The sequence below is a fragment of the Jaculus jaculus genome, chromosome 3 (genome assembly GCF_020740685.1).
Source record: "Jaculus jaculus isolate mJacJac1 chromosome 3, mJacJac1.mat.Y.cur, whole genome shotgun sequence".
Taxonomy (NCBI): Eukaryota; Metazoa; Chordata; class Mammalia; order Rodentia; family Dipodidae; genus Jaculus; species Jaculus jaculus.
This window is the reverse complement of record NC_059104.1, coordinates 120414383-120435178: the sequence shown is the minus strand read 5'-3', so window position 1 is coordinate 120435178 and position 20796 is coordinate 120414383. Positions and strand designations below refer to the sequence as shown.

Below are 20796 nucleotides of genomic sequence, written 5' to 3'. Positions count from 1 at the left end.
GCTTGCTGAGCTCTAGGTTTGACAAATGACCTTGTCTCAAATAATACAGTGAGAGCAACTGAGGAAGACATCCAATATTGACCTCTGGCCTCCACATGCACATGTATATTCATGCATGTGCACCTAAACACACTCATGCTTGAACATACATACCACATGCAGACACAAGCAAAATGGGTAAGCAAAGTAAGCAGGAAAGTATCAATTCTTTGACTTCTGACTAAAGACAAGATTGAGCAAACTCCTCGAGGGAAAGAATTATGGATGCAGGTTATTGGCTAAGAGATGTGATGTGTGAACATGGCTAGAATCAGCCAGACTTAAATCTTAGCATTGCACTTCTGTCATGTGCTCACTTTGTGATGTTAAGCAAATTAACAAGCCACTTTGTTTTCAAATTCTTCATCTGTAAAGAGGAAATAATTATCCCAACTTCTTAGGAATGTCACAGAGAAAGCCCTTAGCACACAATAAGCTCACCGAATGAGGGTGGCTTCCTTTTCCTCATATTCTGCAGAAACAAAGAGCCTATTTGACACACCATCCATGTTAGATAATTTCCTCTTTTGATGTTTCTTTTTTCCCTTCATCTTAAATGGATGCTATGATATTGCGACAGTTGTTGTTGTTGTGTGTGTTTTCATATGTGGAAGTGGGCATGTGTCAAAGGACAAGTTTGAGTGTTGGTCCTTAACTTCCATGTAGTCCGAGACAGGGTCTCTCCTTGTTTACTGTTGCATTTGCCAAATAGCTGACCTGCAAGCTTCCTGGCAATTGTGTCTCTCCCCTAGGCATTTGGGATGATAGACATTAGCACTAGAGCATCTGGCTTTACTTGGGTTCTGAATTCAGGTAATCACACTTGTGTGGCAAGTGCTTTATTCACTGAGCCTTCTCACAGAACCCTTTTCATTATGCTGGGGAGCAAACCCTGGGCTTTGCACATGCTAGGCAAGAACACCACTGAGTTAAAATCATAGAAGGTTTCATACTTTTTCTTTCATACTGTCTGGATTGGCAGATATGGCCCACTAAATTTAGAGAGTAGGGATTGGGGGTAGGGAAGCTCACTGTCAAAGCCCTTGCTGTGCAATCTTGAGGGCTGGAGCTTAGAACCCTAGCACCCACATGAATGATGACTAGCCAGTGACCACTGCTGGGGAGGCAGAGACAAGGTCACTAGGGAATCCCTAGCTGAACCATTGAGCTTGAGTTCAAGTGAGAGGCCCTGCCTTCGTAAACAAAGTGCAAAGTAATCAAGGAGTAAACCCGACGTCAACCTCTGGCCTCCACACACACATGCACTCATGTATGGAGAGGTCCAGAGCTGTTGGGACTGTGAGACTTGCTAGAGGTCCAAAGAAACTTCACTAATGTCAGGAGGGATTTAACACTTCACCCCTGGGTAGGAATTATAACTAGACTGCTTATCTTAGAGGTAAATATGAAACTGTTCATCAAACACCATATTGTGGCAGAGGGAGTGAAGCAGGAAGTTAGAGATAAACCTCAAATCTTAATCTACTACAAGATGTCACACATACTGCTTAAAATTATATACCTAGATGTATCCAGTCTGGATGCATTTAAAAATATGATGATAAGGATGACAAGGAAAAGTAGAAGTGGTGAAAGTAATTCCTCCCATGATAAGAGGGGGAAGAGGAGCAAGCAAACAGCCTGTGCATGTGGCATTATTTTCCCCTTTAGATGATGATATGATTACATGGCTTTTGTCATAGTTACTTGGGAGTTGCTGGCACAAAGCACCCAACCAAAAGTAGCTGATGGGAGAAAAGTTGTTTATTTTGGCTTACAGTCTTGACGGGAAGCTCCATGATGGCAGGGGACAGCATGGCATGAGCAGAAGCTGGACAGCATCTCCTTGCCACAGCAGGTAGCAAAGAGAAGCAGGAGAGTGAGCCAAGCTCTGGTGAGGAGTGGATTGCTCTGACACTCCTAAGCCTGCACCCAATAGCACACCTCCTTCTGCAAAGCTGCACCTCCCAAACTGCCATCGTCTGGGGAACCAAGCACTTAGAATACATGAGTTAATGGGGACGCATTATTCAAACCACAACAATGTTTGTAAAAGGATAAAAGAAAGCTTAAAATGAGGACATTGCATTTTAGAACAATTAAAATTTAGAATTACAGAATAAAATTGTAACAAAGGGCATGAGCCAGGCATGGTGACTAGCGGTCAGGGAGTAGCACATGGGGGCCCGGGCTTTATGGGCGTGTGTTGCTCTTACTCAGCTCCCTCCAGCAAGTGTCCTTGTGATGCTTCTTCTCCTTTTAAAACATTAAAAAATTTTTATTTATTTGAGAAAGAGATAAACAGAGTCAGAGAGAGAGAGAGAGAGAGAGAGAGAGAGAGAGAGAGAGAGAGAGAGAGTGTATGGGTGCACCAGGGCTTCCTGCCACTGCAAACAAACTCCAGACACATGTGCCACTTTGTGCACCTGGATTTATGTGGGCACTGGAGACTCGGACCTGGAGCATCAGGTTTTGCAAGCAAGTGCCTTTAACCACTCAGCCCTCTCTGAAGGCCCTTTGTGACATTTCTTTTAGCAGCTAGCATGATGTACTACATAAAGCAGTGTTTAGATATGGCCAAGTGAAAAATAACTAGCCCAATTGCTCTCTCTCTCTCTCTCTCTCTGTGTGTGTGTGTGTTTGTGTGTGTGTGCATGCTCGTGTGCATGCAGTAATTTTGAATCTGCCACATAGAGAGAGATCACACTGGTTTTGCTTCATATGGGGAGGTTAAATTGTAGCACATCAACATGAAATCTGACTCTGGGGTAGGAAGTCCTTGAGTCTAACCCACATGGGTTTATCAGAAACTCATCCCTGCAGATTTACATTTAAGAGTGTGGCAATTTAATAGGTATTTCTGTAAGGTTAGTAACTCTATTCAAGGGATAACTGAGAGAGACTTTGAGAAACTGTAAAGTCAGGGAAGAGTCAATGAAAGAAGTGTTCTTGCTAAAGTACTTTTGAAATTGTTGAATCTGCATTACTTCCTCCAGTTTCTTACAGAAAAATCTTTTCTGAGTTAGGTCCAATATGTTAGCCTCAGATTTTACATTACAGCTAATAACAGGAACATCAAAGTAAACAATGCCATGGTGTCTTTGCAAAATTTCCTTTATGTGAACTCATTCTCCCAGTGATACATGTACTTTTCAATTCCTTTCTGATTAAGTGAGACTTTCTTTTGTATTAAAAAGTGAAACAAAACTCTTATATCCCAACAGAGTTTCTTTTCACCTCAGTTGCCTAGGAAGGCAAGTTAAATGATAGCTCAGTTTTGAAAATCACCACTACAGGTGCAGTATTGTTTGCATTATTTTTATAGTGAGTCTTTTGTTTGGAAAGAGAACCAAGAATTTGTAAATTACCTACCCAAGGGAAGACCTTGTGTTTGTCATATGCCTGCCTCATAGGTTATTTCTCTGAAAAAAAAAATCAACATTCCTGCAAAGTAGTTGTCATTTCAGTTTACAAATGACACACTTAGTCACAGCAAATTTAAGTAACTTGACCAAAGTTATGTGAACATTAAGTTTTCATAGCCAGAAAACATCTTTCATATCTACCCTTCCTCCATTTTTAAGGTTTCTCTCAGGCTTCTCCAACTCAACCAATAAATAGGATGCACTAGACTTTTGAAGTGATGTATAAATTCTCAGTAATATAATTTTATATTTAGATTGATATCATAAATTATTCAAATTCATTCCATTTCCTTTGTATTTGAGGCCCAGAAGCCATCACAAACACTCACATAACATGCAATCACACATGCACATGTATATACACACAAGCACACACACACACACACACACACACACACACACACACTTTTGCCTTCCCTCTTCTTTCTTTCTTCTTCTTTTCCCCTTACTGTTGAAATGTTCTCTCAGATATTCTATTAGCTCTTGGAAGTAAAATGAAAAAAATAATCAAGAATTACATAAAGACCCCAGTCTTTAGGACCTTAATATAGTTGAGGGGTTAAGGTATGGGAAGAATTAAAACTTTGGGTAGAACTCAATGAATGATAAAAACTCAATGAATGATTAAAAAATACAAAATGCTTTGTGAGTTCAATGGGAAGAAAAAGAAATTGCTTAGTCCACTTTCTAGGAATTCACAATTCAGTGGCTAGAGTCCTAACCAAAATTAATATATAGTATGATAAGAACTTCACTGAAAAGTTTATCCTGTACTGGGCACTGGCAGAAGAAGAAACTAACTTTGCTAGTTTCACATATTGAGGAGGGATTATCACAGTGACATGGACACTCAGAGAAATGGCTGGGAAGGGTGACTATCTGTGGATAGCAAATTATCTAAAATGATGGTCAGGAGGCCACAGCTAGCAAGGTTCTCATAAGGATCCCTGGTGGGAAAAGGCATCTATAGGGAGGCAAGCTGTTGCTGTGGGATGGACCTCCAGGGAGGCATTGGTCAAAGCTGGATTCTAGCTCAAAGGAGTGCAGAAAAAGCAGCAGAGATAATGGTAACCTCAGTCACTAGCCTCAGCCCTGAAGCGTCTGGAGCAAGACAGAGTTGTTTAGATGCTGTCTAGATGCTATGGGAAGGAACAAAGTAGTTATGCAATAGGAATCATGGGTAGGAGCAGTGGAGACAGAGAAGAGGTAGAGATATGGATGCTCATACTGGGTACTTACAATAGAGCCTGGGAGAAAATGGCAATTATGTTGATATCTGGGGTGCTGAATAAAACAGACACAAATCTCTGTCATCAACCAGTTTGCAGTTTGCAGTCAAGGTAGAGAAGAGTCATATGCACAAAGAGAAATGAAGGATCGCATACAGTCAAAGAGAGGAATTAAAAATATCTACCAGAGCAAGCAGGATGGGAAGTCAGGAAAATCTTCTGCAGGAAATGATGGCTTACCAACAGAAAGCTTAGGTTAGGTTAGCCAGAAGTCAGCAGGGGGTTATGTCTGAGAGAAGAAACACATTTGGGATTAAGGGAAAGAAGAGTAATTTTGAAGAATTTGAGGGCATTTATTAAGGAGAGAGCTGAGAACAGAGTGAGCTTGATGGGCAAAGGGGTGGGCAGGGGAGAGGATGATTGGAGGGGTGGAAATCAAGGCAAGAGCCAGATCAGACAAGGGTTTGGAAACTGTACAAGAAGTTTGCATTTCTCTTGAGAAAATGAAGACCATTTAAGTTTTAAGAAATTGCTTGATCCTATCATGTTCCTATTTTAGGATGCTCACTTTGGTTGCTTGTTGGCAGGACTAGAAGCAGACAGGCCTGTCAGCAAGCACTTAAGATGGGTACTGGTCAAGAGCTATTCTGGTCATGTTTTACACATGAGCAGGTCCACTCACATCCATTAACATGCCCCTGAGCCTTGTGGGATGTGGAGATGGGCCTGACACCTTCTTAGTCTCATAGTCTTCCCCATCTTGGACCTTCTTCTGGGAAGTGACTCTTGATGCTCACTACAAAAAGTGAATTCAGGGGCTCTGCGTCCCTACCTTGGATCCTTTCAAGGTTTGCCATTGAACTGGTCTAGGGAAGGTCAGGGAGAAGAGGTTCATTCAGAATTTCTCAGCAGGGAAAGGTGAAAGAGAGAGTGGAGCCAAGGAAAGAGAATGAGAATCGGCCAAAGACCCAGAGACACTAGGCAGAGATGTGAGGAAAAGAGCAGATTGTGGGGCACACAATTCTATGCTCATCCACGCAGACCTGTAGACCCGTGGGCTAGCCAAATTGCCTGCTTCCAAAAGGTGCAGTTGAACTTGGGTGCCTGTGAAAAGCAAACTGTGCAAAATACTTGTGATTCAGGGTGGAGGGAATTAGCAAAGAATAACAGAAAAGAGTCCATTTCCCACACTTGCATTCTGGGAGCCCTTGAAAACTTGATTATGCAGTCTGCATGAAAAGCAGCCATTGGCTTTCCCTCTGTTATGAGCCAATCAATTTATTGCTTAGAGAATACAGTGTAACTTTATTGTTGAGATTTGTTGCATCAAATGTGTATATTCCACAGGAGTTCTTTAATTAGTATCTAGAATGCTTCCTCTTGTTGGGCTGGAGAGATGGCTTAGTGGTTAAGCACTTGCCTGTGAAGCCTAAGGACCCCGGTTTGAGGCTCGGTTCCCCAGGACCCATGTTAGCCAGATGCACAAGGGGGCGCACGCGTCTGGAGTTTGTTTGCAGAGGCTGGAAGACCTGGCACGCCCATTCTCTCTCTCCCTCTATCTGTCTTTCTCTCTGTGTCTGTCACTCTCAAATAAATAAATAAATAAATAAATAAATAAATAAATAAATAAAAAATATATTAGAATGCTTCCTCTTGTGTATGGGGTTGTGGTGGGGAGGTACAATGCTTATGCATATGTATAAATGTAAGTTTGCTCTCCTATCCATGAAACAATGAAAAGAGTAAGTGGTTCACTCATGTTATACCTTTCTCATTCCAGTAGTTTAAATATTGGTACAGCCTTTGTTTCAAACCTACAACACCTTATTGTAAATACCTTCTGAATCTCACATCTTTGTTCCTGATTTTAGTGAATCATGATTGTGTACCTGTTACTGATAAGTGCACTAAATGAATTCACCCCCCTTGGGTTTCACACATAGGTGTGTGTGCATATACCAACCCTTGTTCAATCAAACTGATAACAACTGACAACTGATTAGAAAAGGCAAAACTAATTAGAATTAGGTGCAAAGGACTATTTGAGTTGCCTACATTAATGAACATTACAGTTACATATCTGTCAGACTTTCCATTAACCCTCTTATATTTCTGTCTTCAGGATGAAATCTGCTTCTTAACCCTACATGCTTGTTTTCCCTGGTTCAAAACTTAGTGCTCAACAGGATGCATGACATGACCCTCTAATGCATTAAATGTACATCTCCTATTGAAACATGTAACTCAGAAGGACCTTAGGCTGAGAATAAATGGAGCCATTTCTCCAGCTGTGGAGCAGTCCTGTGTATTACAACTCCAAGGCTAACATGATCTTCTTTTTGTTCATTGACAGTTGCAGGAGTTAATTGTTGCTCTCCAGGAATTCACTTTATTTTGTTCTGACCAAAAATACCAGAATAGCATAATAAAAATGGAAGGAAAGTGGAATACTCAGTAAATAGAGTTCTATTCTAGAAAAGGATACACTAGGATGTTTAAATGGGAGTTTGTTGACAGAGGAAAATGTCCCTGTGATTTTTGTTTGACTGGACTGTTAACAAGCAGGACAGCACAGTGCATGTAACCAAGAGTCTATGAAGCAGGACAGTTGCTTCTTTCTAACCAAAAGCTCACTGAGGGAAGGGCCACACTTTCATTATCATCTTGTGTAAGAGGAAGCAAAGAGTTCACTTAATTTTTCATCCCATTTCCCTTACATTTTAGGTTCTCAATACATTTCCATTGAATGAATAAATGAATGAATCTAAGAATTATGGTTTCAGATTATTGTGAAACTGAAAATGACTCTGAAAAGGCTCTTAACTCCTGGAACTCTTTACAACAAAAACTTAAAACTCATTTCCCATCCCCCACCCACTATCTGGTATCACACATGCCAAGACACACAGCAACAGATCAGTCAGGCACTTATCTGAAGCAAGGTAAGTCTGAAATATGAGGAAAACAGATAATTTTGAAAATGAGCTGATTATTTTTTAAAAATTATACTTAGCCTTACTGTATCTGGACTTTATCCTTGCGCTCCAGTGTAGCCTTCATATTCAGAACTTTGCATATAGCAGTCATCTGCGGTGGTGAACGAATGAATCAGTATGAGTGAATAGAAGTCAGTGCCAAAGTTAAGAATGAAACAGGTCTCAACCTGGCCTGGCATCTTTAGCTCATGGCTTCTAGTAGAGCAGACCAAGAACCGCAAGAGACCTGTGCTTTCAGAGAGGGCAAGTTCAGGGAGCTTTTCTGGAGGTCCCTCCCAGTATCAGAACTTACTTTGCTTCGGGCATTGGTTTTGTCTAGGAGTACTCAGAATAGTGAAATTTCAAGTATTTATTACAAAAAGGCTTTATAGCACAATCCAAATGACTCCTACCTATTTTTTTTCCCCATAGGCAGCATAGTATTTAAGGATTGCAAAGCCAGGCCCATTACTACCTGTCATTCTCAGCGAGTGATTTGACTTTTCTTTTTTTTTTTAAATTATTTATTTATTTATTTATTTGAGAGTGACAGACACAGAGAGAAAGACAGATAGAGGGAGAGAGAGAGAATGGGCGTGCCAGGGCTTCCAGCCTCTGCAAACAAACTCCAGACGCGTGCGCCCCCTTGTGCATCTGGCTAACGTGGGACCTGGGGAACCGAGCCTCGAACCGGGGTCCTTAGGCTTCACAGGCAAGCGCTTAACCGCTAAGCCATCTCTCCAGCCCGATTTGACTTTTCTGAGCCTCATTGTCTTCACCTGAAAATAAAAGGGTCAATCATGTCTATTGCTTGGATTATTTGCATATGGCATAGCTTTGGTGCTAATGTTAGAAAAGAAACAAAGTAACAAAATAATAAAATATACAAAAAGCTCTCACAGTAATTTTTAAATCAATATTTATTTATTTATTTATTTGAGAGCAACAGACAGCAAGAGCCAGAGATTGAGAGAGAGAGAGAGAGAGAGAGAGAGAGAGAGAGAGAGGGAAAGAAGAAGAAGAAGAAGAAGAAGAAGAAGAAGAAGAAGAAGAAGAAGACGACGAAGAAGAAGAATGGGTGTTCCAGGGCCTCCAGCCACTGCAAAGGAACTCCAGACGCATGCGCCCCCTTGTGCATCTGGCTAACATGGGTCCTGGGGAATCGAACCTCGAACCAGGGTCCTTAGGCTTCACAGGCAAGCACTTAACCACTAAGCCATCTCTCCAGCCCTAATCATTATTCTTTAATCTTGATGTGGTGGTACAAACATCTAATCCCAGCAGGAGGAACTCAAAATTTCAAGCCAACTTGAGATAAACAGTGTGACTCAAAAGTAAATTAACCTGGCTGGAGAGATGGCTCAGTGATTAAGGCACTTGCCTGCAGAGCCTAACAACACAGGTTTGATTCACCAGTAGCCAAATAAAGCTAGATTCACCAAGTGGCATTTGCATCTGGAGTCTATTTTCAATGGCTAGAGCCCCTGGCATGCCATTCTGTCTGTCTGTCCCTCTTCTATCTTTCTCTGCTTATAAATAAATAAAAATACTTTTCTAAAATTTAAATCAATCATCAAATCAATCAATCTTTGACTTCATGTGTAACCTGGAAATTCACTTTGCATCCAGCTTATGGAGGATTAATTCCAAATTTTTTCTTTCCTTTGTAAACTTCAAAATTAAGTGATAGATCATCAAAGGTAAAATGAAAATGCCAACATGGTGGTTCTGGCCTGCCATTGACAACCTATAATTTGCCACTTTTCAGTCTTTTTCTTCTTGCTCTAACACATCCTGGATGGGTCACAGATCCATTCCTCTGGGCCTCTGTCCCTTCTTCATTCCAGTTTTCAAACTGCATATATTTACTTTTAACCAGAGGTTGGTCACCATCTGTTAGTCTCCTAAGGGACTGCTTTCCATCTGATATAGGACTTTGGCTTGTTTTTAACTTTGGTCTTTTTAGGTCCCAAATTCTTCTAACATGGGCCTCCTCTCTAGAGCCAAGTTTTGGCACTCAGCTGGATGACACTTCAGTCAACTTCCAGCATTGCTTGAACATGGTTTGGTACATTAAAAGGTATGATCTGGTTGTTAAATGTTTGAAAAGCTTTGAGCACAACACGATGTTTCCCTTTAGCCCTTCTTGACACTTTCATTGGGTAAAAATACTTAGAAGTATATGAGAGCTAAAGTGATTTCTCCAACAATACTCAGAACATTTTGAAAACAATTTTCTAGGTCATCATGTTTAACACACACAAAATGACTGTAAGGAGGTGAGGAGAAAGATATGACACTGACTTGATTTACCACTAAGGTTTGATATGGAGTGTGGGAGATGAGCTTGGCTAGGTAGAGAGGGGGGTGAAATTCTTGAGATATGACTGAGCTTGGCTTTAAACTAAGAAGGAAATGTATAAATTTATGTTTCAGTCACAACAAACCATCCATTCACTGGCTGTGTTCCCTCCCAGAAGTTTTATACATAGGAGAGTTCTAAGCCAAATATAGAATTCATTTGAGTTGCATGGATCCAATGTTAGGACAAAAATATTCACACTTTCAAGTAATTGGCTATATGACTGTGGAAAAAGAAAAGATCATGTTTTCTGTTCAAGAGGTAAAAACTTAGGGATGGAACTCTTATGAGCACTGATCAACCAATCGCTCTGTACAGTGTAGAGTGACTTGAAGAAAAACCACAAATGCATGCATTATATCCCTGTCTTATCCTCCGTCCCAACCCCCAAGTCAGGACGGGAGGAAGATTATATCTAGGAGGTGTTTCCTCTTGCTAAGCCCCTAAATATGAGCATGATAGGAGTCCACAGGAGATATTTTGTGAAACAAATGCTATTTTTTTTCTCCCAGTAAAGAAAAGAGATTGATGAGAATCCCCCTAGGCATGAAACCCTGTTGATGTATGGAAAAGCTCATTTATGGGAATGCCTGGACATCCAGAACACAGAGGCTGCACAGTAAAGGGAGAGGGACATGATTAGACCCTAGGTTCACTCTCTCCTTGGGCATGTGGATCTGTGGGTATTCACATTTCTGAGAGAGGTTACTTGTGCCCATCTATTGGGTGATCTACATTCAATGAATTAACAACTTCAGTCTATCATTTTGAAGCAAAGACTCAAGGCTTCTACCCTTTCTAAGGCTAAGGGGCTCCAATTAGCAAATACCATAGTAAATAGTCCAACATTTTACACAGAGTGTAATAATCAGGGTACAAGAAGCAGAATCTTGAGCATTCTCCCTTGGTTCATCATCTTAACTGTCCAAGTTCTTCCTACCCATGAGTTCAGTCATGAGTAACAGAGAATTAACTCTTCTGGCATGAAATTTTAAGTTGCTACTTTCCACCACGGATTGCAGTGTTAAAACTACTGTCTCTTGAGTTGAGAATATTTGGCAGTGAATTAGATGAGAAAAAACTTCGAAATATGAACATCATATGAAAATTGCTTCTGAAAAGATATCAACTTGAAAAGCAACTCATCAATTTCCCCTCTTCACAGAAAACTCATGTACCACACTTGAAATGCACCCTCATCATATCATAGTTCTTGGGTTTGACCCAAATCAGCATTACCAATTGGACTGTTTCTAAAAATCATATAATAGGATATTAGTGTATCAGTAACAGCTGGTTAAATGTGCATTATACCCTACAGACAATCCAAGAGGAAATTCTGCAGTCATAACAACCAAACAGAACACTAACATCACTGCCAGGATGTGTCTATCCCTTAAGATAGACTCTCAAGAAGACAGCACTATTGAACTGCAGAGATCTGGTATTCTTGTATAAAACTCAGATACATGCTGTGCAAGCATGAAGATATGAGTTCAGTTTTCCAGCACACACTTGAAAATCTGGGAAGGAATATGTGTGCTTCTAATACCAGTTCTGGAGAGTGATTGGAGAAGGTGCTCAATATTGACCTTTGGCTTCAACACATATGTGTATGTTCTCTCATACTTCCACACACATAAGAACATGAACACAGGGCTGGAGAGACAGTTTAACAGTTAAGGCACTTGTCTTAAAAGCCTAAGGACCCATGTTTGATTCCCCAGTACTCACAAGGTAACACGTGCATCTGGAGTTTGCTGGTAGTGACTAGAGGTCCTGGCATGCCCATTTTCTCTCTCCCTCCCTCTCTGCCTCTCTCTCTCTCTCTCTCTCTCTCTCTCAAATAAATAAATGAAATATTTTTATAAAAGAACTTGCATACATGCATGCATACCACACACACGGGTGCGCGCGCACACACACACACACCATGAAACAACAATAACAACAAAAAACAAAACTCACATACTTTAGAGTAACACTTTCAGAATCACTGGGTTAGTGGATGTTGGGATAAAACATTAAATGAAATATTGCTAGCTGCTTGTACAAAGGAAGCATTTAGCTTGAAATACTTCCATCACTTCCACTACTTCTTGCTGATGTTTTTGCAAAGAATACTTTCTCTGCATATGCACTGTAGATGTGGAAAATGGTCTTTGCCATTGGAAGGTGTTTGTTGACTTGGCCATCAGTCCTTATTGTGTGCTTGGGTCCTGGAAGCTGGGGCGGGGAAAAAGAGGTGAGGAGTGAGGAGTATGTATACAGTGGATGATGATGTCAGTGAGATAGAGGACGATAACAGTGGCAGAGAGGCTCCCAGCAGAGCTCATGAGGCGCCAGTCTACACATTTTCCATTGTAAAATGTGTGTTTTGGTTACTCTATGATATTTACTCTCAGAAAGGTCAAGTATGACACACTTTGTGTGTGTGTGTGTGTGTGTGTGTGTGTGTGGACTATGGGTACATAAGACACAGCCTGTTTGTGGTGGTCAAAGGACAACTTTTGGGCCAGTCCTCATGTTTCCACTCACTTTAAGGCAGGGTTTCTTTCTATAGGTGGATCTCGCTCTGCTGCTCCTTTGTTACTCTTATGCCGCAAACCTGCGGGCAATGCTCCTGTCTCTGCCTCCTGTCTTGAAACCAGCATGCTGGAATCACAGAAGCCTGACATGGTTTCTGGGCTTCTGACTTTTTCTTTCACTTGAGTTTTGGGGAGGATGGAAATTGAGTACTCAGGTTTGAGTTGCAAGTGTTTTATCTATTTAGCCATTTCCCTAGCCTGACACAGAACTAATTTCTTTTTTGCCCATGTGAGGCAAGAACTCTCCTACTGAATTATTTCTCTAGTTCTGTCACAGCAGTTTTTTTTCTTTAGCAGCTCTGAAAGCTAAAGAACTCAGATTTTCTCTTTCTTAAAATATTTTAATCTCTTATGTCAATTATGTTAATAGTACTTAGTAATAGTTACCTACAACTCAGACAAAAAAGGAGGAAAGGTTGCTGTTGAGGGTCCTTGTTGGAAAACCCATTTTCTGGGTCTGGTGACTCTTCTTTTATCACTTCTTCCTGGGATCTTTTTCTTGGTAATCAAGGCTCAGCATGCTTCATCAACTATTTTAGGCCCTCTCAATATGCAGGGTGCAAAGATACAGATTTCATATAACAGCAAAGCTATTTTGTAGTTCACAGCTCACATTGTGCAGTTTGCTACTTTTGCTCTAATTAATTCCATTTTGGGTTTGTTTAAACTTACTTTTTTGAGACCCTGACAAAGTAGAGCAAGGTGTATGAGTTTCCATGCCTAGTACTATTGTTTGTTTGCTTTGTGGGTTTTCAACATAATAAATACTAGCTTTAGCCTTGAGTGGTTGGGTCATATGTGTTTTTTTCTGTAGTTTAACTACTCTGCCACTTTGATCCTAGTTCTGTGGAGAATTCAATGGGGAATAAATTATGAAATATAAAAAACAGTACTTAGTAATAGAGGAAATAATTTCTGTGTATATTTGTGAAATGTGCACATGTGTATATGTGTACTGATACACGTGAATGTATGTGCAGGTGTATACATGTATGTGACAGTGTGGAGGCCAAGGTTGACACTGCGTATCTTACCAGATCACTCTCGACTTTTCAAGCAGAGTCTCTCAGTGAATCCAAGGTTCATTGATTGGGCTAGTCTAGCTAGCCAGCAAGCTCTGGGGATCCTCCTGTTTCTGCTTCTTGAGCACTACAATTACAGGTGCATACCACCACATCTGACATTTTATGTAGGTGTCTGGACACCTAAACTCAGGTCCTCAAGCTTGCATGACAAGCACTTTATCCACTGAGCTATCTTCTCAGCTCTTGATGTAGTTTCTCTTGATAGTCCTTACAGAGGTCTATTGTGCTCACTTATTTCCCAACTAACCCTACTTGTGAGCTCTACTTCTTAGTGGCTGGAAGTATGGACTCTGTAGCAGAACGTCAGAATCCTGGCTCCAACACTGATTATCTGACTCTGGCAAAATTGTTGAGCCTGTTTGTGCCTCAATTCTCTGACCTGTGATATGGAGAACTTTCCTCATATGGCCTAAATGAGCTACACTTTAAGGAGCTACCACGTGTATGTGTGTGTGTGTGTGTGTGTGTGTGTGTGTGTGTGTGAAAGAGAGAGAGAGAGAGAAGATAGTTGTAGAGCAAGTTCTCAATAAAAGATCTTATTGCTATCTCATCATTTATTATTTCAATTTCTATGATCCCAAGTATGGGTCAGGAAAGAAGGACTGTTACATACTTATCATCGTGTTGGGTGGTAAAAGAATCAGAAATAGCTCTCTTTTATTTCCTCTATATAATTTGCATGTTAGAGCTATTTCCCTCATACTTCTAAACAATGAATACCCTGCATGAAAGGTGTGCTTTATTAAATATAATACACTGATTATTTGTTGCTCTTTACAGGGTGATCACTATAACCTTCAATTATTCTATAGTGTGGGATGGGAATCACTTCATTCTTAGCACAACCCAAACCCCCAGGCAATACTTCTTTCACTCCCCCTCCCCATGTATGCGTTTAAAACCAGCTGAAAGAAGTTTCATGAGTTGAGTTGCTTGAGGTTGCACAGCTAGGAATGTCAGAGTGAAAATCTCAACCTACAGTCATCTAGATCAAAATGCTTACATATGGCATTAGAAAATAGTCTTGCAATTTATTTTTAAGTGAACCAAAATTGTCCAGTTCAAAAATAATCATAAAATAATTGTATCATATTAATATAATCCACTCTCTTTAGCCTATAATTAGGTCACACACACACTGAAAGCTTTACTTGGTACACAGGTTTTGACTCCTCTTTGAATCTAGTTGGTCCTTGGCCCACATCTAGGGCAAAGGTTAGCTTGAATGTAGTTTGTGGTGTCCATGGCATTCTTTTTTGGGAAGCAGCGATAACACTGCTCTAGAAATGCTGTTGGAATTGGGTTCTTCCCTGCAACACTGCTGACATACTGCTTTACCATGTAATATGCTGCCTTTGAGCATGGGTGGATAATGTACTCCTGTCAATAAACATGGACAAAACAATATTCAAACTTCTTCCCTTCCCTTCCCTTCCCTTCCCTTCCCTTCCCTTCCCTTCCCTTCCCTTCCCTTCCCTTCCCTTCCCTTCCCTTCCCTTCCCTTCCCTCCCTCCCTTCCTCCTCCCTTCCTCCCTCCTTACTTCCTTTCCTTTCCCTTCCTTCCTTCCCTCCTTTCTTCCTTCCTGGAAGTGTCCTTTGTCCCTGGGGATCAGGGCTTGCTCACCAGTATATACTATGGAAACATGGAGCCTTCTCTTTACATTGTTCATATCAAGGTAGAATTAAACTGCTATTTCATGTAAACCAAAGGACATATGATGACTATAAATTTTATTTTGGCTGTAAATAATGTTGCTGTATGATAAATATGTATCTGTATCCTAGATGGAGCAAAACAATCAGACATTTATGTCACCCCTTCCCCTAAGTCGGGTGAAAAGATTATAAGAGAAGAGGGAAGGGAATGGGAAGGTTGAGGGGCTATTTTTTGAAATTGAAACATTCCATCCTGATGGGAGGCTAATTAGGACCACAGTAATAAGCAAAACTTAAACAACTCAGAAAATAAAACTCAAAAGTCTCCAGAATTTCTTGAAACCCACAAGATTCACAAGGCCCCTCCCCCAGTTTATGTAAGTAGCAACATTGCTGGGGAGAAGAGACTCCAACTGACTCAGCTGTCCTTTAAGTCATGTAGGCAGCTTCAAGGACACAGCCTTTGTGAGTTGTCACCTGTGCTGAAGTGAGATTTTTGGTCATGAAGCTGCCATTGAGTCATCCACTCTCCTGTATACTCATATTCCTATAAGTAACCTCAGTAAACTCACTGGTTCACTAAGCTAGACTTGGGCAGAATTCTTTTTCTGGTCTGTTATCAGTACACTTATTTGGTGTGAATAGACATTTGTTGACTTTCCAGGAAAAGGAACACGATACTTGAAGACAGGGATCATACCTTATTTAGGGCTCATGATCAGACTGTATGTACCAATTAGAGTCATTCAGGCTCTACCAGGAGGGGTGGGCATTGAGACATGATGGTTGGCTGAGGCAAGTATGACCAGTCATTTGCTATTCTTTTTTATATATTTTTTTTATTAATTTGAGAGAGAGAGAGAGAGATACAGAAATAGGCAGTGAGAGAGAGAGAGAATGAGTGTGCCAGGGCCTCAAGCCACTGCAAATGAACTCTAGATGCATGAGCCACCTAGTGAATCTGGTTTATGTGGGTCCTGCAGAATCAAACCTGAGTCCTTTGGCTTTGTAAGCAAGCTCCTTAACCTCTAAGCCATCTCTCCAACCCCCCATTTACTATTCTTCTTATATTACTTCTGACCTTATCCCAATGCTCAGCGTTACTCACAACATGTTGCACATGGTGAGCACTCAGGATGAGCATCTTCACTTAGTGACTGAATTTCTGGTTGGATGAATGACTATATCAAGCCTATTAGCATCTGCCTGAAGATTGGATATATTATCAAGATCTGAGTTGCAAGAATCATTAACTATCACAGATCCCAATAGCAATGATACCTTATAAGGGAACATAAATTCCTGCCTAAAATGTTCCAAGAAAACCATTCTTATATGAACCCATCAGGGCTACTTCTGTTTCTAGTCTTAATCTTGCCTCAGCACTGCATAATGGGAACCAAGTTGTAATGACCAAGCTAATGGTCTCAGGGAACTCTGTGTGTGGAGTGCCAGAACCCTTACCTGTCGGTGCTGCTGAGAGACTTGATAACCCAGGCTTGCGATGGACTGATTCTGCATTTTCTGAAGCAGGATCTTTTGCTGAAGTGGCAAGGGAGACCTTAGCAGAGGCTGGCTTGATAAAGGCTGGGTGGGCTGGGGTGGTGTTTGCTGCTGCTGCTGTTGCTGCTGCGTGGTAATGGAGTTCTGCTGTTGCTGCTGCTGCTGCTGAGCTGCCACTGAGCCCTGCTGCTGCTGCTGCTGCTGTTGTTGCTGCTGCTGCTGCTGAGCTACTATTGAGCTCTGCTGTTGCTGCTGCTGGGTATAGTGTAAGAGGGAAGGCTTGTTTTGGGAAGGCAAAACAGAAGGCATCTGCTGGTTTGCTTGGTCTGAGTTAAAATGGAACAGTGGCTTGGTGTTGCCATGCCGAGCCTCCAAGGATGGGTGTGGGTTGTTAATAAAACTTCGAGTGAGATCCTGAGTCTTTTGCTGCAAGAGCACATCCAGATGCCCAGCCTGGGCCGAGGGGCTAGCCTTATACATGTAGTTGGCCATTCCTTTTGACTGGTTGCTACTGCCAGCTACCCCGGGCATAGGGGATCCCTGGGGGCTGAATGGCTGTTGGCCAAAAGAAGGACTAGGGATTTTGTCCTGTGCAAATGGCCCTGGGGATGGTCCAGTGGAAGATGCTAAGGCTGACCAATTGGGAGGTTGGTGCTGCTGCTGCTGCTGCATCCGGGCATGCTGTTGGCGGTTGGCAGCTATCTGTTTGAGCTGTTGGGCATGGGATACCTCTTGCCAGCTTGGCAGGGCCCGGCTTGCTCCTCCTGACACTGTCTGAGGCTGAGCCTGGCCCTGAGGGACTGTAGGGATGGGGGATGAGGTGGAGAGGGCAGGGTTGGCCATGGAGAATGCAGGACCAGCTGATGGAGGCCTCAGCTGTGGAGAGCCTGAGGGGCCTGGTGTCATGCCAGGTGAGAATTCGCTTTTGATCACAATCTTCTCCATGGGCACAGGGGGCCTGGGAGTGCTCCTCTGGCTTTGCTGACCTAAGTCTATGGTGAATGGGTCATCCTGCTTAATGGTGGCATTGATCATGTTCTCCAGCTCAAGGTCACTCATGGGAGGCACAGATATGTTGGTTAGTTCATTAAACAGTTCCTGAAGCTCAGGGTCCATCAGCTGCTCTCCGGAGTCCTCTCCATACCTATTAGTGAAAATACTCTCCTGGGTCACTTGGCCATCTATGTGCTTACTGCAAGACAGGGTCTCTCCTGGTTCCTTCTTCACCTCCTTCAAGCCCATGTTAAACAGACCATTGCCAGGAGAATGTGCAGAGGGTGGCATAGGGTTAGCTTTTCTCAGGGGTGCTTGGCTCATGGGCAAGGCTCCTGGCATAATCTGACTTTGTCCATTATTTACTTGCAGGCTGCCTTGACCTGTAGTAAGGTTCTCCCCAACACGGATCCGTTTGATATCAAGAAACGAGTTGTCAATAAAGCCATTGGGCCTCTTGCTGTTGGCAGGAGACAGGTTAACTACCTGTTTTCTTTTTAAGGAACCTTGCAGCTGAAAGACAGAAGAAAAGTGTAAGATATTAGTCCAGTTATATTTTTAATCAGGAGCAACAATGTATTCAAATGTCTCTTTCATTTACCACACAGGATGCAGTGGGGGTAAAATAAACCATCAAGGTTGGACATGGTGAATCATCCCTTTAATTCCAGCACTCAAGAAGAAATCAAACAATGCACATAAGATTTTAGCATATTATTTCCTGCAGTAATAACTCTGCAAATTATACTTTATAAGAAAGTATGGCTTCCTTCATTCTGAAATGAACATGTCTCCACACCACAACCTATTTATTTGTATAGTTCTTGACTGTTAAGTACTTCAGTCACTTTCCTGGTGAAGAAATTGAACTTTAGAAATTTACAGTCACTAGCAAGCTTTTAGGCCCATACAGCCACACCAATAAATATATGAAGAGGATAAAACGTTCATCAATGCCCCACTGGCCAGCAGCTGATTTGTTTCTAAAAAGAAAGACTTTATCTACTACAGTGTGCCTTCCTGGGTGCTGCCGGTACACCTGAATTATTTAATGCATGCTCAGAATATCCGCAAAGCACCCGAGGCAGAAATACTTCTCAGAAAATTCCATCACTTCTATTACTTCCCTTCTTATGTGCAGCCATTTCCTTTCCACCTTGAAGATTTCTAGATAGCCTAATTAAGAACAGGAGATTCATATAGCTGAATATAGCTTATATGATGTCAGCTATTTTAAATATGTTTACTTTATTTCCCTTACTCTACATGTCGGTTCCATTAGATACACACTCTGACTTTTTTCATAGATAAGCCCAGTTTACATAGATAGTACACAGTAGGTATGGTCTTTGACTTAATGTGTGTGGGTATGTGTGGGCCTAAAGCTTGTGTTATTTCCACTCTATGATGTTGCAATCAGCTTGCCTAGAGCTAGAGTCTACCTGGCATGAGGGAGCCAGTGGCCTTGAGCAGAGTGACCTTAACAACTCAGAGAAGGAATTGGGAGTGGCTGGAATGCAGTACAGGGCCAAATTTGAAGTGTGTTCTTGCCATTCAACTCATTAGGAGATGCTCCAATCATCTTATTCCTGAACTGTTTTATCCATTCAAAAGTGCTTTGTGGGCAGAATATTTTGTTTGTTTATTTATTTGTTTTGTTTTTTTGAGGTAGGGTCTCACTCTAGCCCAGGCTGACCCAGAATTCATTCTGTAGTCTCAGAGTGGCCTTGAACTCATGGTGTTCCCCCTACCTCTGCCTCCTGCGTTCTGGGACAAAAAGTGTGCACCACCATGCCTGTCTTCAGAATATGTTAAAATTTTACAGTGGCTGATTGACAACCAGAGAAAGGAACCTGAACCAACCTGGCTTAGTTGATCCCTCCCTTCTGGGGAATCCTAGACTTTAAGAAAGTGAGACCAGACTCTCTTGGATAGCTGCTTAGTGATTCACTGAACTTGGGATCTGTGGTTCGGTGATGTCAGTCAAAGAACAGAGAAATTATGCCTATGGAAAGAAGAGTACAGCACCAGAGCAGACCTGACCTCGGCATCTCTCATCACTTTCCTTGATACACTGTGCAATCTTTGCAGTGCACTACCCTCTCTGCTTGCACTAATTTGAATGAGCCTTCTGTTAATTTCAACAGAGAGATCTAACTAAGCCCCTCGAGATATCACATGAGCAATTTGCAGCAAAGGCAAGACATACTTCACACTTTTGCATGATACTACCTGCATCCCTTTCTCTGAAGTGTGTTGGGATTTTCTGACTTCTAACCTTCTTTGCTCACTGGTGTAAACAGCATCATCCCAGCCAACACTACATTCGGCAGAAATTCTAAACTGCCATAATCTGTCCTGGAGTCAGAAAGAGCCTAGACTGGAGATCTAGTTGTATTGCTTCAGGGTCTCTTCAGCACAAATTGCATTGGAAGGTTCTTTTACAACCAGAAGGAACAAAGGAACACATTCTTTTTCCAGGTTTGGGTTATCATCTTTGATTTATACCACCCCTTTGAAAAAAAACCTGTCTTGCCAGATTCTCCAATTGCTCCAGCCACTCCCCTGGCAACTCAGCACACACTGTGGGAAGCAGCAGTTAAGTCCTCCGTGGGCCACCAGGATTGCAGCAGCAGGCCCAGAGTCAGCAGTAGCCTAGATGTAGTAACAGTTAATAGTATAGAGTCAACAGGGCCTATGTACTGGGCATTGTGCTTGGCTCTTCTCTAGATAAGTTCATCTAATTCTTACAACTCTCAGGCTTGTCAAAACAACTGTAAATTAGACTGTTTCTATCCTTTCCCTACAGAGAAAGTATGGGATTTAAAGACTTCCAGATCACTCACATAGTAAGCAATGAAATCAGGAATCAAACCAAGATTTCCACTGCAGAGTTTGCTCTCTGTAGTTACTAGCAAACACCCTTAGTCCTGACAGAGGT

The 20796-nt window shown here is 41.7% G+C and overlaps 1 protein-coding gene across 1 annotated transcript in view; it reads right to left on the bottom strand.

The window, feature by feature from the left end:
* The window catches only part of Maml2 (mastermind like transcriptional coactivator 2), a 362740-nt gene that overhangs the window by 109187 nt on the left and 232757 nt on the right, over positions 1-20796 (bottom strand). Inside the window, exon 2 of the mRNA XM_004661918.2 lies at positions 16824-18368. Within this exon, the coding sequence (XP_004661975.2) occupies positions 16824-18368 (1545 nt within the window). The remainder of the gene's footprint in view (positions 1-16823; positions 18369-20796) is intronic.